Source organism: Callithrix jacchus, chromosome 7 (genome assembly GCF_049354715.1).
Source record: "Callithrix jacchus isolate 240 chromosome 7, calJac240_pri, whole genome shotgun sequence".
Taxonomy (NCBI): Eukaryota; Metazoa; Chordata; class Mammalia; order Primates; family Cebidae; genus Callithrix; species Callithrix jacchus.
Window position 1 is genome coordinate 98,859,353 of NC_133508.1, and position 24,122 is coordinate 98,883,474.

Genomic DNA, 24,122 nt, shown 5'->3' on the forward strand with positions numbered 1-24,122 from the left:
TCGCTGCAACCACTGCCTCTGAGGTTCAAGAGATTCTCATGCCTCAGCCTCCTGAGTAGTTGAGATTACAGGTGTGTGCCACCACACCCGGCTAATTTTTGTATTTTTAGTAGAGGCAGGGTTTCTCCATGATGGCCAGGCTGTTCTTGAACTCCTGGCCTCAAGAGATTCATCCACCTTGACCTCCCAAAGTGCTGGGATTATAGGTGTGAGCCACCCTGCCAGCAGAATCATGACTTTAAATACCTCATATGTGCTAATGACTTGCAAGGCTTTTTTTTTTTTGACCTCTCCCCAACTCCTCAATTTAAATTTGTAGTCTGGATTTCTCTCCTGAACTCCAGATTTGTGTATCTGGCTGTATACCTGTTACCTCCACTTGACTGTCTAGTAAGTATCTAAGGTAACAGCTCTGTATCTTTATCTCAGTTCTACTCTATCTTTCCAGTTGCTCAGGCTAAAAACTTGGAGTTTTGAGTCCTTTCTCCCCCTCACAGCCCATATAGAAGCTATCTGCAGATCCTATTGACAGTTTACTAAAAATATATCTTGGGTCTCACTTCTGAACACCCCAACTGCGAACCACACCCAAGCTATTGTGGATTATTGCTAAGACCTCCCAACTCGTATCTTTGCTTCTACCGTTGCCGCTTGCATAGTTTCTTTTAAGCACAGAAGCTAGAATTATGTTGTTAAAGTCAGTCAGGTAATGTCATTCCTCTGTGCCTTTCCTTTCCAATCATGCAAAGAAGATGCCCTGTACTGTCTGACTCCATTAACTCCCCCATCTTGCGGGCTATTCTTCTTTTTCCTCATTTTCTTGTAGCCACACTCGCATCTTTCTAATCCTAAAACATGTCACTGAGCATGTTAGTTTTGAAGTCCCCAGCTTTATGCTGGAGACTTCTGTGCTGACCTTTCCTTCTTGAGGCCCTGAGCTTTCTGACCTCTTCCGCACACAGGACCATTAACACCCTAGCTCTAGGCCATTAGGCATGAGTTTATACCCTCAAGCAGAAACCTTTTTTAGAATACTGATTACTTTTCTCATTCTGAGCCATTCCTTTGTGTTTTACATGGAATTTCTTCATTCTCACCAATTCAGCCAGTTATTAACAATATTCCATTTTATTCAGCATTTTAGGTGTTTCTTTGTCAGCCATTTTGCGAGAGCTGAAAGTCTGATGAATTGTTATTAACTGGTGAAGTTAGGGCATTGATTTCTCAAAATAATTTTGTCTTTTCTTGGGTTGAAGGATGGAAGACTGCAGACAGGGGACCACATCTTGAAGATTGGTGGCACAAATGTGCAGGGAATGACCAGTGAGCAAGTTGCACAGGTTCTAAGGAACTGTGGGAATTCAGTCAGGATGCTTGTTGCTAGAGACCCAACTGGTGAAGTTTCAGTAACCCCTCCTGCCCCTGCAGCATTGCCTGTCGCCCTGCCCACTGTAGCCAGCGATTCTGTGAGTATACATATCATTCTTTCGTCTTAAACCAAAGCCTGGGTGTGACACACTGTAAGATAAGAAATTCACCTTGAAGCACCACATTGGTGTGAGTTGAGCACTTGCCAGTGAAATAGGAAAAAAAAAAAAACACCTTACTTGGAGACATCAGACATGTTAGTTTTCTATTTCGCTGTTTCTCAGGGTTAAGTCGTTCAACCTCACTAAGCCTCAGTGACTTATTTATAAGTCGGAGAATAATAATACTTGCCTTGGGCTGGTGAGGGGAGAACTGTAAAAAAACGTCCAGGTGGTGAAGGGAAACCTGTAAACACTGGATGATGGATGAGAATTACCACTGGTAGCCACAGGCTGGCTAAAGGGCATGAATATCAATAGTAATATTTATTATAATACTTATTTTGGTTATATAATAATACTAGTTATTATTAATTATCAGGCACCTGGAATTCTTCAGTTCATCTGAAATCTTCACGGTAATTCTGCCAGTTAGGCCTTATTATACATTTAGTAGATGAAGGAGATAAAGTCAAACATCACGTTAAAGACCTTACAGGGAGGAAGTTGTAAAACTGGAATTTGAATTCACATCTTTTTGGTCATTTCAAGCTCCTTCCCACTATCTCAACATGGGCTTTTAATGAAGACATAAAAAAATAAAAGCAAAGAAATAGGGGGGTTTGTTTTTTTCGCTCTTGTTGCCCAGGCTGGAGTGCAATGGCATGATCTTGGCTCACCGCAACCTCCGCCTTCTGGGTTCAAGTGATTTTCCTGTCTCAGCCTCCTGAGTAGCTAGGTTTATAGGCATGTGCCACCATGCTGGGCTAATTTTGTATTTTTAGTAGAGATGGGGTTTCTTCGTGTTGGTCAGGCTGGTCTCAAACTCCTGACCTCAGGAGATCCCACTTTGGCCTCCCAAAGTGCTGGGATTACAGGCATTTACAGAAATGTTTAAAAGATGAGTATTAAAAATAAGTTTTAGGACAAGATGCAGTAGCACACGTGTAGTCCCAGCTACTTGGGAGGCTGAATGGAGAGGATTGCTTAAGGCCAGGAGTTTGAGGTTGCAGTAAGCTATGATTGCTCCATGACACTCCAGTCTGGGTGACAGAACAAGATCCTGTCTCTTAAAAAAAGAAGAAGAAGAAAAGAAGTTTTATGTCAATATTTTTATGTTAACAATAATTACTCTTACCTTTTGTTTCTAAATTTTTCTTTATGTTCATGGTTCTTTCAGATACAAATATAGCCTTTTTTCTAAGCGGTTATATTAGTTTTCTATTGTTATATAACAAATTACAACAAATTTACTGGTTTAAAATAATATCCTTTGTTAGTTCACGGTTCTGTGGGTCAGAATTTAGGGTGGGCTTGGCTGGTGTCTCTGCTTAGCTTTTTTTTTTTTTTTGAGAGAGTCTCACTCTGTTTTCCAGGCTGGAATGCAGTGGCACAATCTCAGCTCACTGCAATCTCCACCTCCCGGGTTAAAGCGATTCTTCTGTATCAGCCTCTGTAGTAGCTGGGGTTTCTGGCATGTGCCAGCACACCTGTCTAAATTTTGAATTTTTAATAAAGACGGAGTTTTGCCATGTTGGCCAGGCTGGTCTCAAACTCCTGACCTCAGGTGATCCGCCTGCCTCGGCCTCCCAAAGTGCTGGGATTATAGGTGTGAGCCACTGCACCTGGCCTCTGCTTAGCTTCTCACAGGGCCAAAATCAAGGTGTGGGCCTGGCTGGGCTCTTTTCTGGATGCCCTGGGGACAGTCCATGTCCAGTCTCATTCATATTGTTGGCAGAATCTTGTTCCTTGCAACTGTAGAACTGAGGTCCCTTTTCATTTGTCTGCTGCCAGCCAGAGACCTCTTTTGGCTCCTTAAGATCCCCCACGTCCCTTGTCACATGACTCCTTCCATCTTCAAACCACAAGTTGAAGATCGTCTTCTTTTCTCTGATTCAGATCATCTTCTTTTTTTTTTTTTTTTTTTGAGATGAAGTCTTGCTCTGTCACCCAGGCTGAGGTGCAGTGGCATGACCTTGGCTCACTGCAACCTCTGCCTTCTCCTGTCTCAGCCTCTCGAGTAGCTGGGACTACAGGTGCGTGCCACCATACCTGGCTAATTTTTTCTATTTTTAGTAGAGACAGGGTTTCACTGAGTTAGCCAGGATGGTCTTGATCTCCTGACCTTGTGATTTGCCCGCCTTGTCGTCCCAAAGTGCTGGGATTACAGGCATGAGTCCCCGTGCCTGGCCAGATCTTTTTCATTTCCCCTTCTGCTACCAGCAGGAGAAAACTCTGCCTTTAAAGGTCTGTAGAGGCCGGGCGCCGTGGCTCACACCTGTAGTCCTAGCACTTTGGGAGGCCGAGATAGGTGGATCACCTGAGGTCAGGAGTTTGAGACCAGCCTGGCCAACATGGTGACACCCCATCTCTATTTTTTTTTTAATTTAGATATATCTTATTTTATTTGATTAGCTTTTTTTTTTTGGGGGGGGGAGGAAGGGAGGGAAGGCAGGAAGAGATGAAGGAAGGAAGGAAGGGAGGAAGGGGGGAGGGGGGGAGGGAGGGAAGAGAAGGAAGGAAATCAAGCAATAAGAGAGACATTGCCGACCTGGATCTAGAGGTTTACAAGTTGATTTCTTTTTTTTTTCTTTTCTTTTTTTTTGAGAGAAGGAAAGAAAAAAAAAATGAGTAAAGGAGAGGAAGAACAAGGAAGAGAAAGAGGGAGGGTGAACAGAAATATTGCTTTATTCTGAAAAAAAATGGGTATTAATAATGGCCAATCAATGTTTCATTTAAACCTATGAGTAGGTGTGATGTCGTATTGACAAGAATGTATATTTTGTGTATTTGAAGTGGAGAGCTCTATAAATTTTTATTAGATTTACTTGTTCCGGTTCTGAGTTCGAGTCCTTGATATCCTTATTAATTTCCTGTTTCATTGAATCTAAGACTCTATATATTTGGGTGTTAGGATCGTTAGCTCTTGTTGTTGCATTGATCCTTTTACCACTATATCTTTGTTGCTTTAAAATCTATTTTATCCGATACAAGAATTGCAACTCCTGCTTTTTATTTATTTATTTATTTTTGCTCTCCATTTGTTTGGTAAATCTTTCTCCATCCCTTTGTTTTGAGTCTTTGTGTATCCTTGCATGTGAAACAGGTCTGGATGTAACATGGCGTTGGGTTTTGGCTGTGTCTTTTGATTGGGGGATTTAGTCGATTTAAATTTAGGGTTACTGCCATTTGATGTTAACTGGCTATTTGATCCATTCGTTGATGTAAATTCTTCTTTATGTTGGTGCTCTTTACTTTTTGGTATATTTTTAGTAAGGCTAATACTGGTTGTTTCTTTCTGTGTGTAATGCTTCTTTCAGAAGCTCTTGTAAAGCAGGCCTGGTGGTAATAAAATCTCTGAGTACTTGCTTGTTCATAAAAGATTTTATTTTTCCTTCAGTTGTGAAGCTTAGTTTGGCTGGATATGAAATTCTGGGCTGAAGGTTCTGTTCTTTGAGGATGTTGAATATTGGCCCCCACTCTCTTCTGGCTTGTAGAGTTTCTGCTGAGAGATCTGCTGTAAGTCTGATAGGCTTGCCTTTGTGGGTAACCTGACCTTTCTCTCTGGCTGCCCTTAGTATTTTCTCCTTCGTTTCAACCCTGGTGAATCTAACGATTATGTGCCTTGGGGTTGCTCTTCTTGAGGAATATCTTTGTGGTGTTCTCTGTATTACCTGGGGTTGAATGTTGACCTGCTTTGCTAGTTTAGGAAAAGTTTCCTGAATAATATCCTGAAGGGTATTTTCCAGCTTGGATTCATTGTCTCCGTCGCATGCAGGTACATCTATCAAACATAAATTTGGTCTTTTCACATAGTCCCACATTTCTTGGAGACTTTGCTCATTCCTTTTTATCCTTTTTTCTCTAATCTTGTCTTCGCGTTTTATTTCATTAAGTTGGACCTTGACCTCTGATATCCTTTCTTCTGCTTGAACAATTCGAGTGTTTAAACCTGTGCATACTTCTCAGAGTTCCTGTATTGTATTCTTCAGTTCCATTAATTCACTTATATTCCTCTCTAAGTTGTCTATTCTCAATAGGATTTCATCAAACCTTTTTTTCAAAGTTCTCAGTTTCTTTACGTTGGGCTACAACATGTTCTTTTAACTCACAGAAGTTTCTTATTATCCATTCCCTGAAGAGTGATTCTGTCATTGGGATGCGCTCGTTCTCCATCAAGCCTTTTTCCATTGTTGATGTGGAACTGTGATCATCTTTAGAGGGAGAGGCTTTCTGATTTTGAGTATTCTCAGCCTTTTTACGCTGGTTTCTTCCCATCATTGTAAATTTATCCTCCTGTCATCTTTGAAATGACCAACTTTCAGATTAGGTCTCTTGAGTGGATGTCCAAGTTGTTAGTTCCCAGGGCCAGAACAGCGGCATTAAGACTGATGGTGCTTTTCTGCCCAGGATTGTCCTGTCTGGCTTCCTTCTTGTGTCCGTAGTAGGCGACTCTGCCTTCCCAGGGCTCCAAACCTTGGTCAGAAGGGGAACCAGTCTCGTTTACTCTGCGCCGAGAGCTGCTGCGCCGAGGTGCCGTCACAGCCGCTGTGCCGGTCTCAGGAGCCGTGCTGGGGACCCGTGTGGGTCCTCCAAACCTCGGTCAGAAGGGGAGCCAGCCCTGTTTACTCTGCTCCGAGAGCTGCTGCGCCGAGGTGCTGGTGAAACCGCTGCGCCGGCCACAAGAGTCATGCTGGCGACCCGTGTGACTCCTCCACTGGGGATCTTCTGCTCTGTGAGCGACCAGAATTTGTCTGAAAGTGTGGCATCCTCTATCTAGTTCTCTGCGCTTTCACTGAGAGCTGCCATCCTGAGATGTTAGCAATCGGCCATCTTGGATCATTCTCCACCCCATCTCTATTTAAAAAAAAAACAAACAAACAGGCTGTAGTGATGAGATTAGCCCACCTGGATAATCTCCCTTTTGCCATGTAATATGGTATCAATATGGGAGTAGCACCAGGGATTGAAGGTCATGGGGACCATCTTACAATTCTGCCTACCATAGATGCTAGGAAAATCCTTGACAAACCTTGTACAGATTGACTCTGTACACATAGGTGTACAACTAAGCATGTATCATTAAATTTGGTTTTTCCTTTTAGGACACTTCTCTTTTTGAAACTTACAATGTTGAGCTTGTTAAAAAAGATGGGCAGAGTCTTGGAATTAGAATTGTTGGCTATGTTGGAACATCTCATACAGGTAAATGGATAATTTCTTTTTTTTTTTTTTGAGCATCTCACAGATCCATTTATTCATGGCATGAAGTAAACAGTACTCTTACAAGTGTACAGTATGTTCCATGCGTCCCATCTAACACGGCTTGCTCAAATTTACAGGCAGACTGACGTTTTCTTTCACATGTATTCCAAGTAAACTGGTTAATGATGATCACGAGCAGATGCTGCAGCTTTTGCAGCCTTATTTCTGTTATCAGCGGCATGGAGTTTATTAACAGTGAAGCCCATCAGCCCCATTCCTACCCAAATCTGGTAAACTTGGGTATAGTAGGGTTTCAAGGGGAGCCACATATTTTAAATAAAACTTTGAAGCATCTTGGCACAGGAAAGATAGCTCAGGGAGCACCACAAACCCGTACCCCAAAAATGAATAATTTCTATTTGGAAATAATTGTAAAGGATGTTAAGGTTTCTAGATAGTGAAATTTTAAATACTTGCAGATTTTAATTTAAATCTTGAACCATAAAACCATGAATCTATAATAGCAACCAGTCACTTCTCAGTGATTACAGAATCACATTTTTATCTCAATAGTTTTATAGCTGGCTTGATAGTCATTAACAAAAAATATAATTGGTCAGCTCAGTGTATAATATTTGAATAGTACCTTCTTTGTCTGTAAAATAGATATGTTGTGAATATTGTTAATGTATTACGATAGATTAGATTTGTGATAAGTAAATTGATTATGTATTTCATATTGTGATTGTTCCTAAAGTAAGAGTATTATGTTTTATCACTAAAAGAATAAGTTAAAATAAGCATTTTTATTAGAACTGTTTTCCTTTCATAGAAAAGGAATAAACTGAGAATAAATACACAGTTAAAGTATCTCTGAATAAAACTCCCTCAACTCCTATCTGCAAAGCTTTGATAGCTTTCACTATAAGATTTATTCCCTTATTGTAAGAGAATTATTAGGGTAAGAAAAATAAGCCTTTCCACAAATATTTGCTAATAATATGAGAATTCAGAGTTATAAAATGTTCTAGTTTTTTTAATAGCAAGATTACAGAGTTAATTTCCTAAAAAAAACTGTTATTTTGCATACTTACAGCAGGTGGAAGGATTAAGAGTGCTAATGTATTCAAAGTCCTGAATGAAATTCATGTCAGACCACCTCGTGCTATTTTAGCCTGATGAAATATCTTTTTTCAATTCTTTAGATTCTAAGTGCCACCTTTATTTAAGTTCAGAATTTAAATGACATTCAAAAGAGCTAAGTGTGAATTGTATAATAATGTTTCAAAAAAACACATGAAGTAGTTTTTATTTTTATTATTTATTTATTTATTTTTTAAAGATGGGGTTTCACTATGATGGCCAGGCTGGTCTTGAACTCCTGACCTCAGGTGATCCACCCACCTCGGCCTCCCAAAGTGCTCGGATTACAGGTGTGAGCCACCACGCCCGGCCTGAAATAGTTTTTAATATGCTAATTCTGGTTAGAGGAATCACGATTCAGTTCGTAAACTTATGGTTTAGTTTCTAAGTGAAAGTGAATGACTGGTGGTTTAGTTCCTAAGTGAAAGTGAATGAAAAAATTTAATGTTTATGTTACTGAACAAAGGAAAGTATCATTTTACTATTTTATTTCTTCTTCTTCTCTCTTTTTTTATTTTTTTGGAGACAGAGTCTCACTCTATTGCCCAGGCTGGAGTGCAGTGGCGCAATGTTGGCTCATGGCAACCTTCAACTCCCAGGTTCAAGAGATTCTCCTACCCCAGCCTCCAATTAGCTGGGACTACAGGCATGTACCACTACATCCAGATAATTTTTGCATTTTTAGCAGAGACAGGGTTTCACCATGTTGGCCAGGGGTCTCAAACTCCTGACCTCAGGTGATCTAACCGCCTTGACCTCCCAAAGTGCTGGGATTACAGACGTGAGCCACCACACCTGGCTCATCTTACTTCTTACGCTCAAAAGCGCTGTTTTTTTTTTTTTTTTGAGATGGGGTCTAGCTCTGTCATCACGCTGGAGTGCAGTGGTGTGATCTCAGCTCACTGCAACCTCTGACTCCCAGGTTCAAGCGATTCTCCTGTCTCAGCTCTCGAGTAGCTGGGATTACAGGCACGCACCAGCTAATTTTTGTATTTTTAGTAGAGATGTGGTTTCACCATGTTGGCCAGGATGTTCTTGATCTCCTGACCTCTTGATCCGCCCACCTCCCCCTCCCAAAGTTCTAGGATTACAGGTGTGAGCCACTGTGTCCAGTCTCAACATGCTTTTTAGCAAGTAGTCTTTCAAAATAATTTTTGCTCTAATCTATTCATTGGACTTTTGAGGAGTTCTGGAGAGAGTAGAAAATGAGTAAGATAAGTCTGTTCAGGGAGACAAACATGTAAGCAGCACTTAGTTCTTTTTAAAAAATTGGGCCGGGCGCGGTGGCTCAAGCCTGTAATCCCAGCACTTTGGGAGGCCGAGGTGGGTGGATCACGAGGTCAAGAAATTGAGACCATCCTAGTCAACATGATGAAACCCCGTCTCTACTAAAAAATACAAAAAATCAGCTGGTCATGGTGGCGCATGCCTGTAATCCCAGCTACTCGGGAGGCTGAGGCAGGAGAATTGCCTGAACCCAGGAGGCGGAGGTTGCAGTGAGCCGAGATCGCGCCATTGCACTCCAGCCTGGGTAACAAGTGAAACTCCGTCTCAAAAAAAAAAAAAATTATTATTATTATTTCTTCTGAGATGGATTCTCACTCTGTTGCCAGGCTGGAATGCAGTGGCATGATCTCAGCTCACTGCAACCTCTGCCTCCTGGGTTCAAGTGATTCTCATGCCTCAGACTCCCCAGTAGCTGTGACTTCTGTTGCCTGCCATCACACCCGGTTCACATCCTGCAGATGTGAAATTTGCAGATATGGGGACCAAGGAAGCTATCATGGTATGGCAGATGACATATTTAGTTTGTCAGAAGGAAATGGAGAATTCACAAAGAAGGTGGCATTTGAGTTATGAATGGAAAAGAAGGTTTTTGATAAGTCAAAGTCATTGCACTCCAGCCTGGGTGACAAGAGCCAAACTCTGTTTCAAATAAAAAAGAGATCATGTGTACTTTTCTTATATCTGTGTCTGCGAAGCTCACATGAGCAGTGAACTAAATATAAGCAGGAGGATCTAGGAGACTTGTCCTCCTAGGACGAGTGATTGTAAAAAAATGATGAAGTTGCCGGGTGTGGTGGCTCACGCCTATAATCCCAGCACTTTGGGAGGCCAAGGTGGGCAGATCACGAGGTCAGGAGTTTGAGACCAGCCTGAACAACATGGTGAAACCCTGTCTCTACTAAAAATACAAAAATTATCGGGTGTGGTGGTGTGGGCCTGTAATCCCAGCTTCTCAGGAGACTGAGGCAGGAGAATCACTTGAACCTAGGAGGCGGAGGTTGCAGCGAGCTGAAATTGCACCACTACACTCTGGCCTGGGTGACAGAGCAACTCTGTCTCACAAAAAAAAAAAAAAAAAAGAAAAAATGATGAAGTCTTATGCCACATCAGCAGTAAGAGTAGAGACAGACCAAGAGAGAGTCAGACTTACTCTGGGCTCTGAATTTCAGCTTAGATTAGAGTACATTTCATCAGGGTTCCATTACTGATTATTTTTCCAGAAGAGTAGTCATCAGTCAAATCATTTTGAATTCGGGTCACTTGAGATGGTGACAGTTTGAAGTAATCTATCAATTTCTCTGCTTGTGTTTAAAATAGTATTTATCAAACCTCCAGTCAACCCCGTTAACTAATTAACCTCTTGATACAAATTTTGCAATCAAGCCCTAATTAGAATTTTCTTCCTTTTTCTGTATGTCTGTGCACTTTAAGGGGAAGCTCCAGGGATTTATGTGAAAAGTATAATACCTGGCAGTGCTGCATACCACAATGGACACGTCCAAGTGAATGACAAAATAGTTGCTGTAAGTAACTAGCCTCTGTTTTAGATTTGATTCTAGTTGAAAAAAGGCTGATCATTATTATAATATATATATGAGAGGAGGATGGCTTAATATAGTTTTATAAAGGTTTTTAAAAACTAAGTTAGTGAAATCTCATTATTTTAGACTCTTCTTATATTTAATTTTTTTTCACTGTCAGTGAAGAAAGGATTCACTAAACATATTTGTACAAAAAATATATTTTTATATACATATATGTTTGAAAGATGTTCTAGCATTTTTCTAGAAAACACTGTTCTTTGAACTCACCTATTTTATGTATAATTAATAGATCATTAACTCGCTCTTTTTATCTTTTTGTGAAAGTAGTTTTTCTGTTAGCAATAATTATAAGTACAACTAAATTGAGATATTTTACATATCTAAGAATATAATAATTACCTGTTATCAATTATCAATGGCCTTTTCCCCATTTAGTAGAAATTAGTTAAGTTTATATATACATATGTATTAATGTCTATACACATGTATACACACACATTGCTTAACATAGAAACAAATATTGGGTAGTATGATTTGAATCCTTGCCCTTCAAATCTATCTAAGGCAGCACATTTCATGACTCTTGGCTTTAAAAGCCTTATGGGACAGTTGAAATAATTATAGCTAGCACAAAGTTGATTGAGAGAGGAAGCCTACTGGTTTTGATAGACTTCAGGAATTGGGCTTGACATAGATTAAGAATACTGTTCTTGAAAAAGAATACCTTTTCAGAAAGATAGAAGACCTGTTGGAGGGAAATCAATGTGTTTATTGAAAATATCATGTGGTATGAATACAGGGATGAAGTATTAGATGACCTCTTTAGTTTTGATAATAACAGCTTCTATTAATACATCTTGAGAGCTGTATATAATAACTGACCATCTTTTATGGTGTTTTGAATTTTGAATTACATCAGAGATTAAAATCCTTTTTATCTCTCAGGCTATTAGTTTAAGTAACTAACAGGAGTACAAATTTGAATTTGCTTTCTAGTGTGTGAGGAAGTTTCTCAGCATGTTTTAGTAGTTTTATATCTTTATTTAAAAAATACATCCTAAAGTCTGAATTATTTATTTATTTACTTACTTACTTATTTCTTGAGACCAAGCCTTGCTCTGTCACCTAGGCTGGTGTGTAAGGGCACGATTTTGGCTCTCTACAACCACCACCTCCCAGGTTCAAGCAATTCTCCTGTCTTGGCCCCCCAAGTAGTTGGGTCTGTAGGCGCGCACCACCACACCTGGCTAATTTTTGTATTTTTAATAGAGACAGGGTTTTACCATGTTGGCCAGGCTGGTCTCAAACTTTTGACCTTGGGGATCCACACACCTCAGCCTACCAAAGTGCTGGGATTACAGACATGAGCCATGCACTTGGCCTAAATAATTTATTTTTGGAATGAAAGGATTTGCTTCATTTTATTCATTGTTGACAGTTAAAAACAGTAGCTAACTTGAAACCTCTGTTTAATGTTTCTCTCGATGTTTTAGGTCGACGGTGTGAACATTCAGGGTTTTGCCAACCATGATGTTGTTGAAGTATTACGAAATGCAGGGCAGGTGGTACACCTCACCCTAGTTCGAAGGAAGACATCCTCATCTACTTCTCCACCTGAACCACCTTCAGACAGAGGTGATTAACGCTGCCACCCCTCTATCTCTCAAGTAGTTTGCATTTGGAAGAAGAGTTCAATTATGGAAGTTGCTCCATGGGTCTCAGCAGGAAATGTTGTCCCACCTCGTGTGATGCAGTGATGGAGAAATGAGTCAGCTTATTTGTTCATTGAGGAAGTGTTTCCTTTGCTTATTACGTCAGTCAGAATGGTAGGAGGTGCACCCTGACATGCACTAAGCGCTGAGAGCGTCTCTAAATAGAGATGAAAATCATTTTTTCTAAAAGCTTTCAAATTTCATTGATTACATATATTTGAATAATAAAGGTTTGACACCTTTTGTTGGGGGGATCTCATTTGTCTAATGCTTTGACATTTTACAGACTTTAGGTTTCCTATTACTTTTGTTTTTAAGACAGTCTCACTGTCTTGCCAAGGCTGGAGTGCAGTGGCACGATCTTGGCTTACTGCAACCTCTGCCTTCTGGGTTCAAGTGATTCTTGTGCTTCAGCCTCCAAGTAGCTGGGACTAGAGGCATGTGCCAGCACAGCTGGATAATATTTTTTTGTACTTTCAGTAGAGACAGGGTTTCACCATGTTGGTTAGGCTGTTCTCAAACTCCTGTCCTCAGGTGATCTGCCTGCCTTGGCCTTCCAAAGTGCTGTAATTACAGGTGTAAGCCACTGCGCCCAGCCAGGTTTCCTATTACTTTTAGCAATATATTTTATTCTAATCTGCCTCTTGATTTACTTTTTGAAGTATAGTGAAAGAAAATGAAACATGTATTTGTATTTTTTTTTTTTTTGGACAGGTCTCACTTTGTTGCCCAGGCCAGAGTGCAGTGGCACAATCGTGCCTTCAGCCTTACATCCTGGGCTCAAGTGATCCTCCCACCTCAGCCTCCTGAGTAGCTGGTACCACAGGCGAGCACCACCATATCCAGCTAATTTATTTTTATTTTTATTTGTAGAGATGGGGTCTTTCCTGTGTTACCCATGATAGTCTTGAACTCCTGGGCTCACGTGATCCACCTGTCTTGGCCCCCTAAAGTACTGGGATTACATGTGTGAAGCACCGTGCCTGGCTGCATGTCAATTTTTAATTATCAACTTATAAATGTATAGATGAACAAAAGTTGACAATCATGGAAACACATATTCAATTTAGAATGAGTGACTTACTGCCTGCAGTAATTCTAGCCATGCTTGGTGGCTCACGCTTCTATTTCCAGCACATTTAGAGGCCAAGGCAGAAGAATCACTTGAGGCCAGGAGTTTAAGATTAGCCTGACCAACACAGACCCCTTCTCTATAAAAAATTAAACATTAGCTGGGCCTGGTGGTACCCATCTGTATTCCCAGCTACTCAGGAGGGCTATGGCAGGAGGATCGCTTGAACCCAGGAGTTTGAGGCTGCAGTGAGCAAAAAAGGTGTGACTGCATGCCAGTCTGTGTGACAGAGTGAGACCTATCTCTTAAAAAAAAAAAAAATGGAGTGAGTATAACTAAGGAGTAAGAAATACTTGAATTTGACAGAAGATAAATGAATTTTTTTCCTCTGGAAATATTCCTCTGAAGATACAATACACTTGGAAGCCTTTGTTTTCAGCTGATATTGATTTATATTTAAATTGGACCTTTTTTCTTTTATGTGATAGAAGACCTTTTGTTGCTGACAGATGCCCTGTCAACTGCATCGAATGTATGAAATTAAAAATTGCCTACATAGTACAAATTGTACAAATACCATTTTGACCTTAAATGGCTTATATCAATATTCATATAAATATAATGGTGTTTAATAAACAGCTCTGATAGAGTGCTTGGCTTCGGTTTACCATACCAACTGAATGTAGGTATGCCCAGTATCTGTGAATGAGCAATTTTTGATTAACAAACTCTTGAGACAGGGTTTCACTCTGTTGCCCAGGCTGGAGTACAGTGGTTCACTGCAACCTCTGCTTCCTGGGTTCAAGCAATCCTCCCACCTCAACTTCCCAAGTAGCTGGGACCACAGGTGTATGCCACTGCACCCAGCTAATTTTGTATTTTTTGTAGAGACAGAGTTTCACCACGTTGGCCAGGCTGGTCACTAACTCCTGTGCTCAAGGGGTCTGCTCACCTTGGCCGGATTACAGGTGTGAGCTACTATACCCCACCTGACAATTCTTTATTGAGCATTCCTATATTTTAAATTTGTGTTGGGATATGTTCTGACTCTAAATGAATCTGTACCCCTTACTCCATGGTTTGGGTGTCTTTCTTATGTGCTTCACTTGCACCCTTTGAAAAGCACGGTACTGTAGCTTTTAGCACACTACATTATAATCACCTGTTTCATGTGTAGGACTATACTATGGGAAAGAGGGTAAGTCTTTTCGCCTCCAATCCCCTATCCCATGTCACACATCTTTGTGTACTTTGCATCATATCAACATTTAGAAGTCTGTTTTACCGAAACAAACTGCATGTCTTTTTTTTTTTTTTTTTTGAGACAGAATCTTGCTCTATCACCAGGCTGGAGTGCAGTGGTGTGATCCCGGCTTACTGCAACTTCTGTTTTCCGGTTTCAGATTCTCCTGCCTTAGCCTCCCGAGTAGCTGGGACTACAGGCACACACCACCATGCCCAGCTAATATTTTGTATTTTTTTTTTTTTAGTAGCGACAGGGTTTTACCATGTTGGCCAGGATGCTCTCGATCTCTTGACCTCGTGATCCGCCCACCTTGGCCTCCCAAAGTGCTGGGATTATAGGCATGAAATACTACGCCCGGCCACAAAGTGCACATCGTTTACCTCTCACATAATCCTTCTACCATTTGAAATCTTGCTGTTATTTTCTCCTCTTTCGTTTTCTTCTTTATATCCTCCTTCTGTCTCAGTCTCCCAAGTAGCTGAGACTGCAAGCGTGCACCACCACACCTGGCTAAATTTTAAAATTTTTGTAGAGATGGATTTTTACTATGTTGCTCAGGCTGGTTTTGAACTTCTGGCCTCGGGTGATCCTCCCACCTCAGCCTTCCAAAGTACTAGTATTACTTGTGTAAGCCACTTTGGCTGGCCCAAAAATTTATTAAGTGTGCATTAGGGCATTGTGAACAATATGCACATTGTCATACAGCATATTGCTAGACTTTTTTCATCTTGCGTGATTGAAACTTCATACCGATTCAACCACTCCCCATTTCCCCTGTTCCTCAAAGCCCTTGGCAGTCTCCATTCTATCTTCTGGTTCCATGTGTTTGGCTGCTTAGATACTTCATGTAAGTGGAATCGTGGAATCTTTGTCCTGTGACTGGCTCATTTCATTTTGCATAATGTCTTCAAGGTTCATTCATGACAGAATTTCCTTCTTTTTTAATGTTCCATTGTTTGTATATGCCACATTTTCTTTATCTATTTATTCTCATTTTCACTTCAGTTGCTTCTTTCTTTTGGTTATTTTTTAAAAATGCTGCAGTGAATGATTGGCTTTTTTTAATTCTAGCACCAAGCTGTGCATTTAGTGATATCGTGGATTAATGATCTAAAAGCGTTCTGTTTGGTTTAAAGTCTCATGTTAAGCTCATAGTATATTTTTCAACGTTTTATTTTTAAAAAGTTTAACATACAGAAGTAGTGCCAAATAATATAGTGAATACCCACAAACCTACCATTTAGACCCATTGGCCAACATTTTGCCATATTTGCTTCATATGTTTATTTTTTTCCCTGAACCATTTTCGAGTTAGTGGGAGACATCAGAATACTTCCAGCCTATAACTTATAAAAATGAAGATATTCTTTTATATAACCATGATAGTATTATCACTGCAAAATAAATTGATACTGATTTCCTAATACCAAATACCTAATCTATACTTAAAAAATTTTTTTCAGTTTCTTAGATTTTTTTGCTCCAAAATATTTTGTGTAGATTTTCTTTCCACTCCTCCTACCACCCCCTGCAAACAAACAAACAAACGCCAAGCCCCAAAACCAAGATCCAGTTAGGCACTGCATTTATTGCATTTGTTATGTCTCTTCGTTTGTTTAAATCTAGAAGAACACCTCCCAGTGCCCATGGTATAGACTTTTTGAAGCCATTAGTCCCTTTGTCACTAGGGAAACAAATTCTGAATTTGTTTCCTTATGGTGTCATTAACTTGTTCTTCTACCCATCATTAGTTTCCTATGAGTTACAAGCTAGAACTACAGTCTTAGTTATATTAGGTTAATTTATTTATTTATTTTTTTGGAGGCAGAATCTCACTCTGTCACCCAGGCGGGAGGGCAGTGGCACAATCATGGCTCGCTGCAATCTCCGTCTCCTAGGTTCGAGTGATTCTTGTGCCTCAGCCTCTCCAGTGGCTGGGTGTGTACCACCACACCTGGCTAATTTTTGTATTTTTAGCAGAGATGGAGTTTCACTATGTTGATAAGGCTGGTCTTGAACTCCTGACCTCAAGCAATCCACCTGCCTTGGCCTCTTAAAGTGTTGGGATTACAGGTGTGAGCCGCCGCACCGGGCCTTAATTATTTTTGATAAGAATATAAGTGATGTGTATTATTTAAAAAACAACCTAGAATGACTTATGCAACTTATGGATGAGAGTGAAAACTTTGGATAACTCATAGATTTTTTTAAAAACAGGGTCTCACTCTGTCACCTAGGCTGAAGTACAGTGGCATGATCATAGTTCACTGTAGCCTCAAACTCCTGGGCTCAGAGAATCCTCCCACCTCAGCCTCCTAAGTAGCTAAAATTACAGGTACACGTCACCATGTCTGGCTAAGTTTCAAAGATTTTTGTTTGTGGGTAGCAATTGGGTCTCACAAAGTTGCCCTGGCTGGTCTCAAACTCCTGGCCAGACATGATCCTCTCACCTTGGCCTCCAAAGCGCTAGGATTACAGCCATGAGTGACTGCTCTTGATCAGTTCTTCTATTATTATTATTATTTTATTTTATTTTTTTTGAGACAGAATTTTGCTCTTTTTGCCCAGGCTGGGAGTGCAATGGCACGATCTTGGCTCACCACAATGTCCGCCTCCTGGGTTCAGGCAATTCTCCTCCCTCAGCCTCCTGAGTAGCTGGGATTACAGCATGTGCCACCATGCCCAGCTAATTTTTTGTATTTTTAGTAGAGACGGGGTTTCACCATGTTGACCAGGATGGTCTTGATCTCTTGACCTCGTGATCCACCTGCCTCGGCCTCCCAAAGTGCTGGGATTACAGGCTTGAGCCACCGCGCCCAGCCTAGTTCTTCTATTATTTTACTTAGCTCAATTTAGTAAAGTGAGGAATCTCTACACCCAGGGGAATTCTCTCTAACTCCCTTCTAAGTAATAAGGTTATCTGTGTAGACTGGTTTGTCAGAATCGTGATGATGTCATGCCAGAAACTGGGAGAGCCCAGAGCAATTGGTCCAGCTTATTCTGCAAATCTTGCTTTCTGCCCACCCATAAGAGTAAGATCTTAGGACCTTAGCATTGTTTTCTTTTCCAAGGATATATTGAAAAGCATCTAACTGCTTCTTTGTCATTGAGTTTACCTTGCTTTTCTCTTCCCATTGTTTGTTCCTTATTCTTTTCAGTGCTATTAAGTTCATTTTTTAAGGAATCGATTGGTTATCTATTACACATGGCATTTTGGGTTTGAGGAATGATCTGTGTACGTTACCTCAGATTTAATAAGGTTGTGAAATGGAAGAACAGGAGTAAAATATGCTCACTTTAATATGGTCCTCACAACTAATGATTCAAGTTAGCATTAAAAATATTAAATTTTTTTAAAAATTAGGAACTGTTGTAGAACCACCAAAACCACCAGCTGTCTTTCTAACTGGAGCAGTGGAAACTGAAACTAATTTGGATGGTGAAGATGAGGAAATTAAAGAAAGAACGGATCATTTAAGCAACGACAACATACAAGCCTTAGAAAAATTGGGTAGGTACCAAGACTCTTTCATTTGTTAACCATTTTCTCTCTTTATAGTTAATATTATGTGAGAAATCTTAGAGGCATTTTGGAGATATAAAATAGGGTATTCTTAATATCAATGACTTTTTTTTTTTTGAGACGGTGTTTCATTCTTGTTGCCCACGCTGGAGTGCAGTGGCATGATCTCAGCTCACTGCAACCTTGGCCTCCTATGTTCAAGTGATTCTCCTGCCTCAGCATTCCTTGCAGCTGGGATTACGGGCATACGCCACCATGCCAGACTAATTTTTATATTTTTAGTAGAGACGGAGTTTCATCATGTTGGCCTTGCTAGTCTTGAACTCCTTCCCTCAAGTGATCTGCCCGCCTTGGCCTTCCAAAGTACTGGAAAGCCTTGCTAGCTAAATGCAACTCCTTGGGTACTTAACACTACCCAGGTTCCCAAGAAGTTTTGGCTTTTGGCTTTGTCTTGTCTCAGGTCAGGAAAGAAGAGCCTGACGAAAAGGAGTTAACCTCTTTTTCAGGTTAAAACATTTCCTATGATTTGGACATTTACCTTGTTCTTTTTGACTCAAGTAGATGCAGTTTATCTTTGCAAATCTGAGTCGAGCTCAGATTGTCAGTAAAATGTCAGATGAAAATAGAGTACATTCTGAAGTTAGAAATAGTTTTAGAAATAATTTTTTCATAATATATGTTCATTTTTTAATCATTATAATGACAAGACAAAGCTTTTCATATCACCATTACACTCATGCTAGGGATAACAATACTCCTCTATTATAAATGCTACTTGACCTTTTAAAAACATCATTCACTTTGCTTGGCATAACTGGGCATGCTTATTTGTAAAGAAAGAAATACAAATTTTAAAAATGACATACCATTTTTTAGTTATATTGGCAAAAATTAAATCAAAAAGAATACTTACAATTGACCAGGGAGTATTAGTTTGAGAAATATTTTATATGTGCTTTTTGGATCAACTTTACTACATTTTTTTCTTCTTGTGTATGTAAAATTTTAGCTTTAGAGTAAAACCAAAATCTACTAACTGCTATGAGGTTAGCTCTCTTTTTGCCTTTGGAATATTTGTTTCAGATCATCATGTTACTCAATTTTTGATCATTTTGTGTAGCCTAGGATTTATTGAGCTGCTGAAAGTCTATCTCTTTTCTTTAGCACTTAGGCATTTGTACTTGCTTTTAAACTCATGACTGTGAAAGACAAAAATATAGTCAAAAGAATTGCTGGTGAAATGTGAACATTATTTTATACATTTATATTAACTGTTGTATGATTGCCATATTTTTAAGCTTAGAATTCAACAAATAAATTGTAAATTTCGTTCAGATTTGTTTACCAGACAAGAAATTACTGCCTAGAAAAAATTTATAAGGCAAGACGTTATAACTCTTAAGTAATTTCTTAATGAAATGCTAACAGGAATAGGAACAAAGGTGCAGAGCCCAAATGAATTTGATTTTTTGTTTTTAATAGGATCTTTGGTTAGTTATCCCCTAAGTGTAATCTAGCATAGCAGTTAATATAGTTATTTCATGGGTATTCTTTTATAAACGTAGTAATTTAAGTTCTTTAGTGTTCATTAGTCTTAGTCACTGATTTTTGAGGTTAGCCTGTTTCATTGAATGATTTGTATTATGTAATTAAACATTATATGCCTCCAAGATGAGCTGTCCGTGCCGAAGACTGAAAGAGCTGATACTGCAAGTTACGTTTGATTTTAGGCAGATGGTTATATCAGTTGTGATAACTGTTCTGTGACTTGTCCAATCTTAAGACAAAATTGAGATAGTTTTTCTTTAAGTTAAAAAAGGTAGAAGTTCATTTACTGCTACTGCTATGGGTATAAGTTATAACTTCAGTTTTAGTACTTTCACTTTTGCCTATTATACGTTATTCATGCTATGCACCGTGCACTGAGCTTCTGGCTACCATCATGTGGAGGACAGGCAAGACACTTACAATCTGTTTTAGCTCTATTAAATTTTCTGTGCAACAAAGGCAGTATTACACTCAAGAAAGTTATCAAGATACAAGTATCTTAATAACCAAGCAACAAAAGATTGATGTAAAACCAAAGTTCCTGTTATCTTAAAGCTCATGAAACTTTAACTGGATTAAACTAGACAAGGCTTTATAGCTGCCCATGTGAAAAGTCTGATTATACTGTGTTGATATGCACTGCTGATAGTAAGGATATCTTGATACATTTTTAACTTTTCTAGTGAGCAGCTGAAATGGTACTGTTTTGAAGTGATTAACATTTAAATGAAATCTTTCTATGTCCTAATGTATTATAAAGCAAAGCCAGATGCATTTTACTTGTAAACCATAGGATGTTTACATATAAACTGTACATAATTTAAATTTCATGTATAACTCATCAAGTCCTTTCCTTTAAAGTATCCTTTAAGAACGAAAGCTCCTTCATAATTTGGTCACAGCTGGTCTTTACATTTTACAATAGTTTTATAAGTCACCTCTGATTTACTTTACCTAGTAGACCTAAGTTAATGCATTTTCCTTTCTATTCATTTCCGCTTTACTTACTGAAACTGGGCTGTTATTGAAGAATTTAGTAGTTAAGTGTGTTTGGCTCACAGTAGTTTCAACATTCTCTCTCTCTCTCTCTTTTTTTTAATATCCAGAAAAAGTCCCAGCCTCTCTAGAAAATGAGCTGAAATCCAGATGGGAAAACCTATTGGGTCCTGATTATGAAGTAATGGTATGTTAAAATGTTCTAATGAAAAACACTCATGTCTCATTTCACATCAAGTTTCTAACACTACAATTCAAAGAAATGGGAGAGTCAAAGAATAGCCAGCCTGCCTTTATTTTTTCCTTCCTGCCTTTCTTCTCTATCGAATATCAATTGATTTTTTCCTTGTCTTTAGCATTTTAAGCTGTAAGAATAATTAAGGACTGCACACAAATTTCAGTTACAATTAGCAGACACTCAGTTCATGTTGAAACCATTTAAGTCGACAATAGACAGAAAACTGTTGGAGAGGGTTGCCTTTAAATTTATAACCTGTATCAGCCACTTAAAATTGCTGGCATTTTTATGATCGCTTTTATGATCTGTTTGTTTTATTGTACACTGAAAGGACTGTGGATATTAGTCCTATGTTTCACAAAGAATCTTACAGTTTTATGTAAAAAATGAAAGAATGATTATCAAATATATTTAGAAGAACAGGAAATAATTTAGGTTTGGTATAAGTTTATAGTGCCAGTGGTCCATTAGACTTCCTTTCACCTGTTATTAGATTCATTGAGCAAGGGATTGATTACATTTCCCCATATGAATCCACATGAAAGCAGAAAGTTGTGCTTAGACCAGCCTCTATATTGTTCACTAAATGCATTAGTAATAAAATATTTTTTTAAATTTCTACTGTCATTCACATTTCCTTACATATGTTTATTATTAGTACTTGTTGGCTGGTTGGAGATTTTTTAAATTTTTTTGCTTTACATTATGTAGCCACTATTGTCAGAAAATTCCCAGTGTCATTAAGATGAGTCAATACAATTCACACTTTCCCCTGGTAACTTTATGCTTGCATGTCAGTTCTCTTGAACTGTTTCTCTGCTTCATAGATTTTGAATATGATTATTAAGCTATCACCTAGCAAATGGCCTTTCCTACTTATCCTAGTGGTTTGATATTCAAAGAAATTCACTGTACAGTATTTACAAATGGCCAGTTTTAGGATGGGCTGTTTTTTGGTTAAAAAACATTTTTTTTTGGCTGGGTGTGATAGCTCATGGCTGTAATCCCAGCACTCTGGGAGGCTGAGATGTGCAGATCACTTGAGTTTGGGAGTTTGAGACCAGCCTGGGCAACATAGTGAAACCTCGCATCTACTAAAAATACAAAAATTAGCTGGGTGTGGTAGTGGGCACTTATAATCCCAGCTACTTGGGAGGCTGAGGCAGGAGAATCTCTTAACCTGGGAGGTGGAGGTTGTGGTGAGCCAAGATTGCGCCACTGTACTCCAGCCTGGGTGAAAGAGGGAGACTCCGCCTCAAGAAAACAAAAACAGAAAAACACTTTTTTGAGAGACAGGATCTTGGAATTCAGTGGTACAGTCACAGCTTGCTGTAGCTTCAACCTCCTGGGCTCAAGTGGTTCTCCCACCTCAGCCTCCCGACTGGCTGTAACTACAAGCATGAGCCACCATGCTCACCTAATTTTTCAAATTCTTTTAGAGATGGTGTCTCACTGTGTTGCCCAGTCTGGTCTTGAACTCCTGGTCTGAAGTGATCCATCCTGCTTGGCCTCCCAAAGTTCTGGGATTACAGACATGAGCCACTACCAGCCTTCTGTTAAAATTTTATTCTCCTTATAACTAACCTTTTCAATTTCATTTATTACATGGTGAGGTCATAGCAGAGAAATTAGAGGAGACAGAATTTGAAGTTGGGAATTTAAAGTGACACTTATCCATTAAAAGTTGTAGCATCTTGTTCTGAGGAATGGGGGGTTAGAAAGAAGCCAGGAATGATGGAGAATGAATGAATGCGTGTACGCCAGTATTTCTTATTTCAGTTTCTTCCAGGATCTGCTTATCTGAAATGCAGTACTTTCAGAAGCTGTTGTTGGGTCATTATTTAACTTATACCTTCCTGCCAGATGCATCATATTTTATTAACAACTTACAGATGCAAATCATCAGTAATGTACTTTTGCTTGCAAGGAATTCACTTCTGTGGATGTCCACCATTGGAGCTTAGAACAATAGTTTTAGGCCAGGATTAAAAGCTTTAAGTATTCTGTTAGCTTCCCACCAGGGACCAGGCCTTTCTGTTTGTGTCTTTGCCAGCTATTTCTTCTGGGGAAATGGTTTGAGCTTGCTGTGGAAAGTCAGATGCTTTAGTTTTCCCAAACTCCTCTGACTTTACTGACCTTGCAAATTTTGTTTTGAGGCTTGGGTTTGAAAGTAAAAATGGCCATACTCTTGATTTTGTCAAAAGAGTAAGATTTTGATGCATTCAATATAATGGAGGATTATATTAAAATATTAGGGATCATGGATTTTTAAAAAATAGTATATATATTTGTCCATCACCTTCTGTTCAATTTATGCAACTTAGGAAACAGATTTTTGTGGAGAACAACAAAAAAATTGATATACTCTGAGATTTCACATTATGTGTTATAGATTTCAAAAATATAAGACAGATAGTAGAATGTAGGTCAAATAGTTATCAATATGTAGATTTTGCAGATATTTTCAGAAAATACAGTTATACAAATATTGGAAATTTTTTTGTAAATTTAGGTTGCTACTTTGGACACACAGATTGCAGATGATGCTGAGTTACAGAAATATTCAAAGGTAAGCATTTTTTTTTTAATAACAAAGTTAACAGTTTTTTTTTTTTTTTTTAAGAGATGGGGTCTCACTGTGTTGTCTAGGCTGGTCTTAAACTCATGGGCTCGGTGCAGTCCTCCCAAAGTGTTGGATTACATGTGGAACCACTGAACCCTGCCTGTTTTTCTATCGTTTGAAGAACTTTCTTTAAATTCTTGCTGAAGAAACTAGTGCTGTGACATAAAGTTTTCAGAATTTAATCTTACCTGTTTCCTGGAAATGTGACAGGTCTCACTATTATGAAAAATGGTGTCTGGGAAGAACGTGGGATCCCTGTGTCACGTCCAGCAGCCAAAACCCGGGTTTGACTCTTTTGCCCACCTTAGAGGTAGTATGCAGAGTAACATTGTGCAGTGTGTGTTAGCTTTTTAGATATTATAAGAAGTCCTTTTATAAAAGTTTCCTAAAAATCAAGACCCAGCAATCCACACATTAGAAAAGTCTTCAGGTTCAAATATTCCAGGTTTATCTTCTGAG

At 39.1% G+C, this 24,122-nt stretch overlaps 1 protein-coding gene and 1 pseudogene across 30 annotated transcripts in view; one reads left to right on the forward strand and one right to left on the reverse strand.

Moving 5' to 3' along the window:
• PATJ (PATJ crumbs cell polarity complex component) overlaps positions 1 to 24,122 on the forward strand; it is a 411,839-nt gene that overhangs the window by 34,248 nt on the left and 353,469 nt on the right. For 26 of the 30 annotated variants that reach the window (XM_078332015.1, XM_078332024.1, XM_078332028.1 and 23 more), the window contains 7 exons: positions 1,257 to 1,466; positions 6,632 to 6,731; positions 10,593 to 10,684; positions 12,199 to 12,340; positions 18,100 to 18,246; positions 20,913 to 20,989; positions 23,553 to 23,609. In XM_078332015.1, the coding sequence (XP_078188141.1) occupies positions 1,257 to 1,466; positions 6,632 to 6,731; positions 10,593 to 10,684; positions 12,199 to 12,340; positions 18,100 to 18,246; positions 20,913 to 20,989; positions 23,553 to 23,609 (825 nt within the window). The remainder of the gene's footprint in view (positions 1 to 1,256; positions 1,467 to 6,631; positions 6,732 to 10,592; positions 10,685 to 12,198; positions 12,341 to 18,099; positions 18,247 to 20,912; positions 20,990 to 23,552; positions 23,610 to 24,122) is intronic. The other 4 variants (XM_078332019.1, XM_078332018.1, XM_078332029.1 and 1 more) reach the window with 2 other exon arrangements.
• Positions 6,911 to 7,084, reverse strand: LOC144577014 (ATP synthase F(0) complex subunit j, mitochondrial pseudogene; annotated as a pseudogene).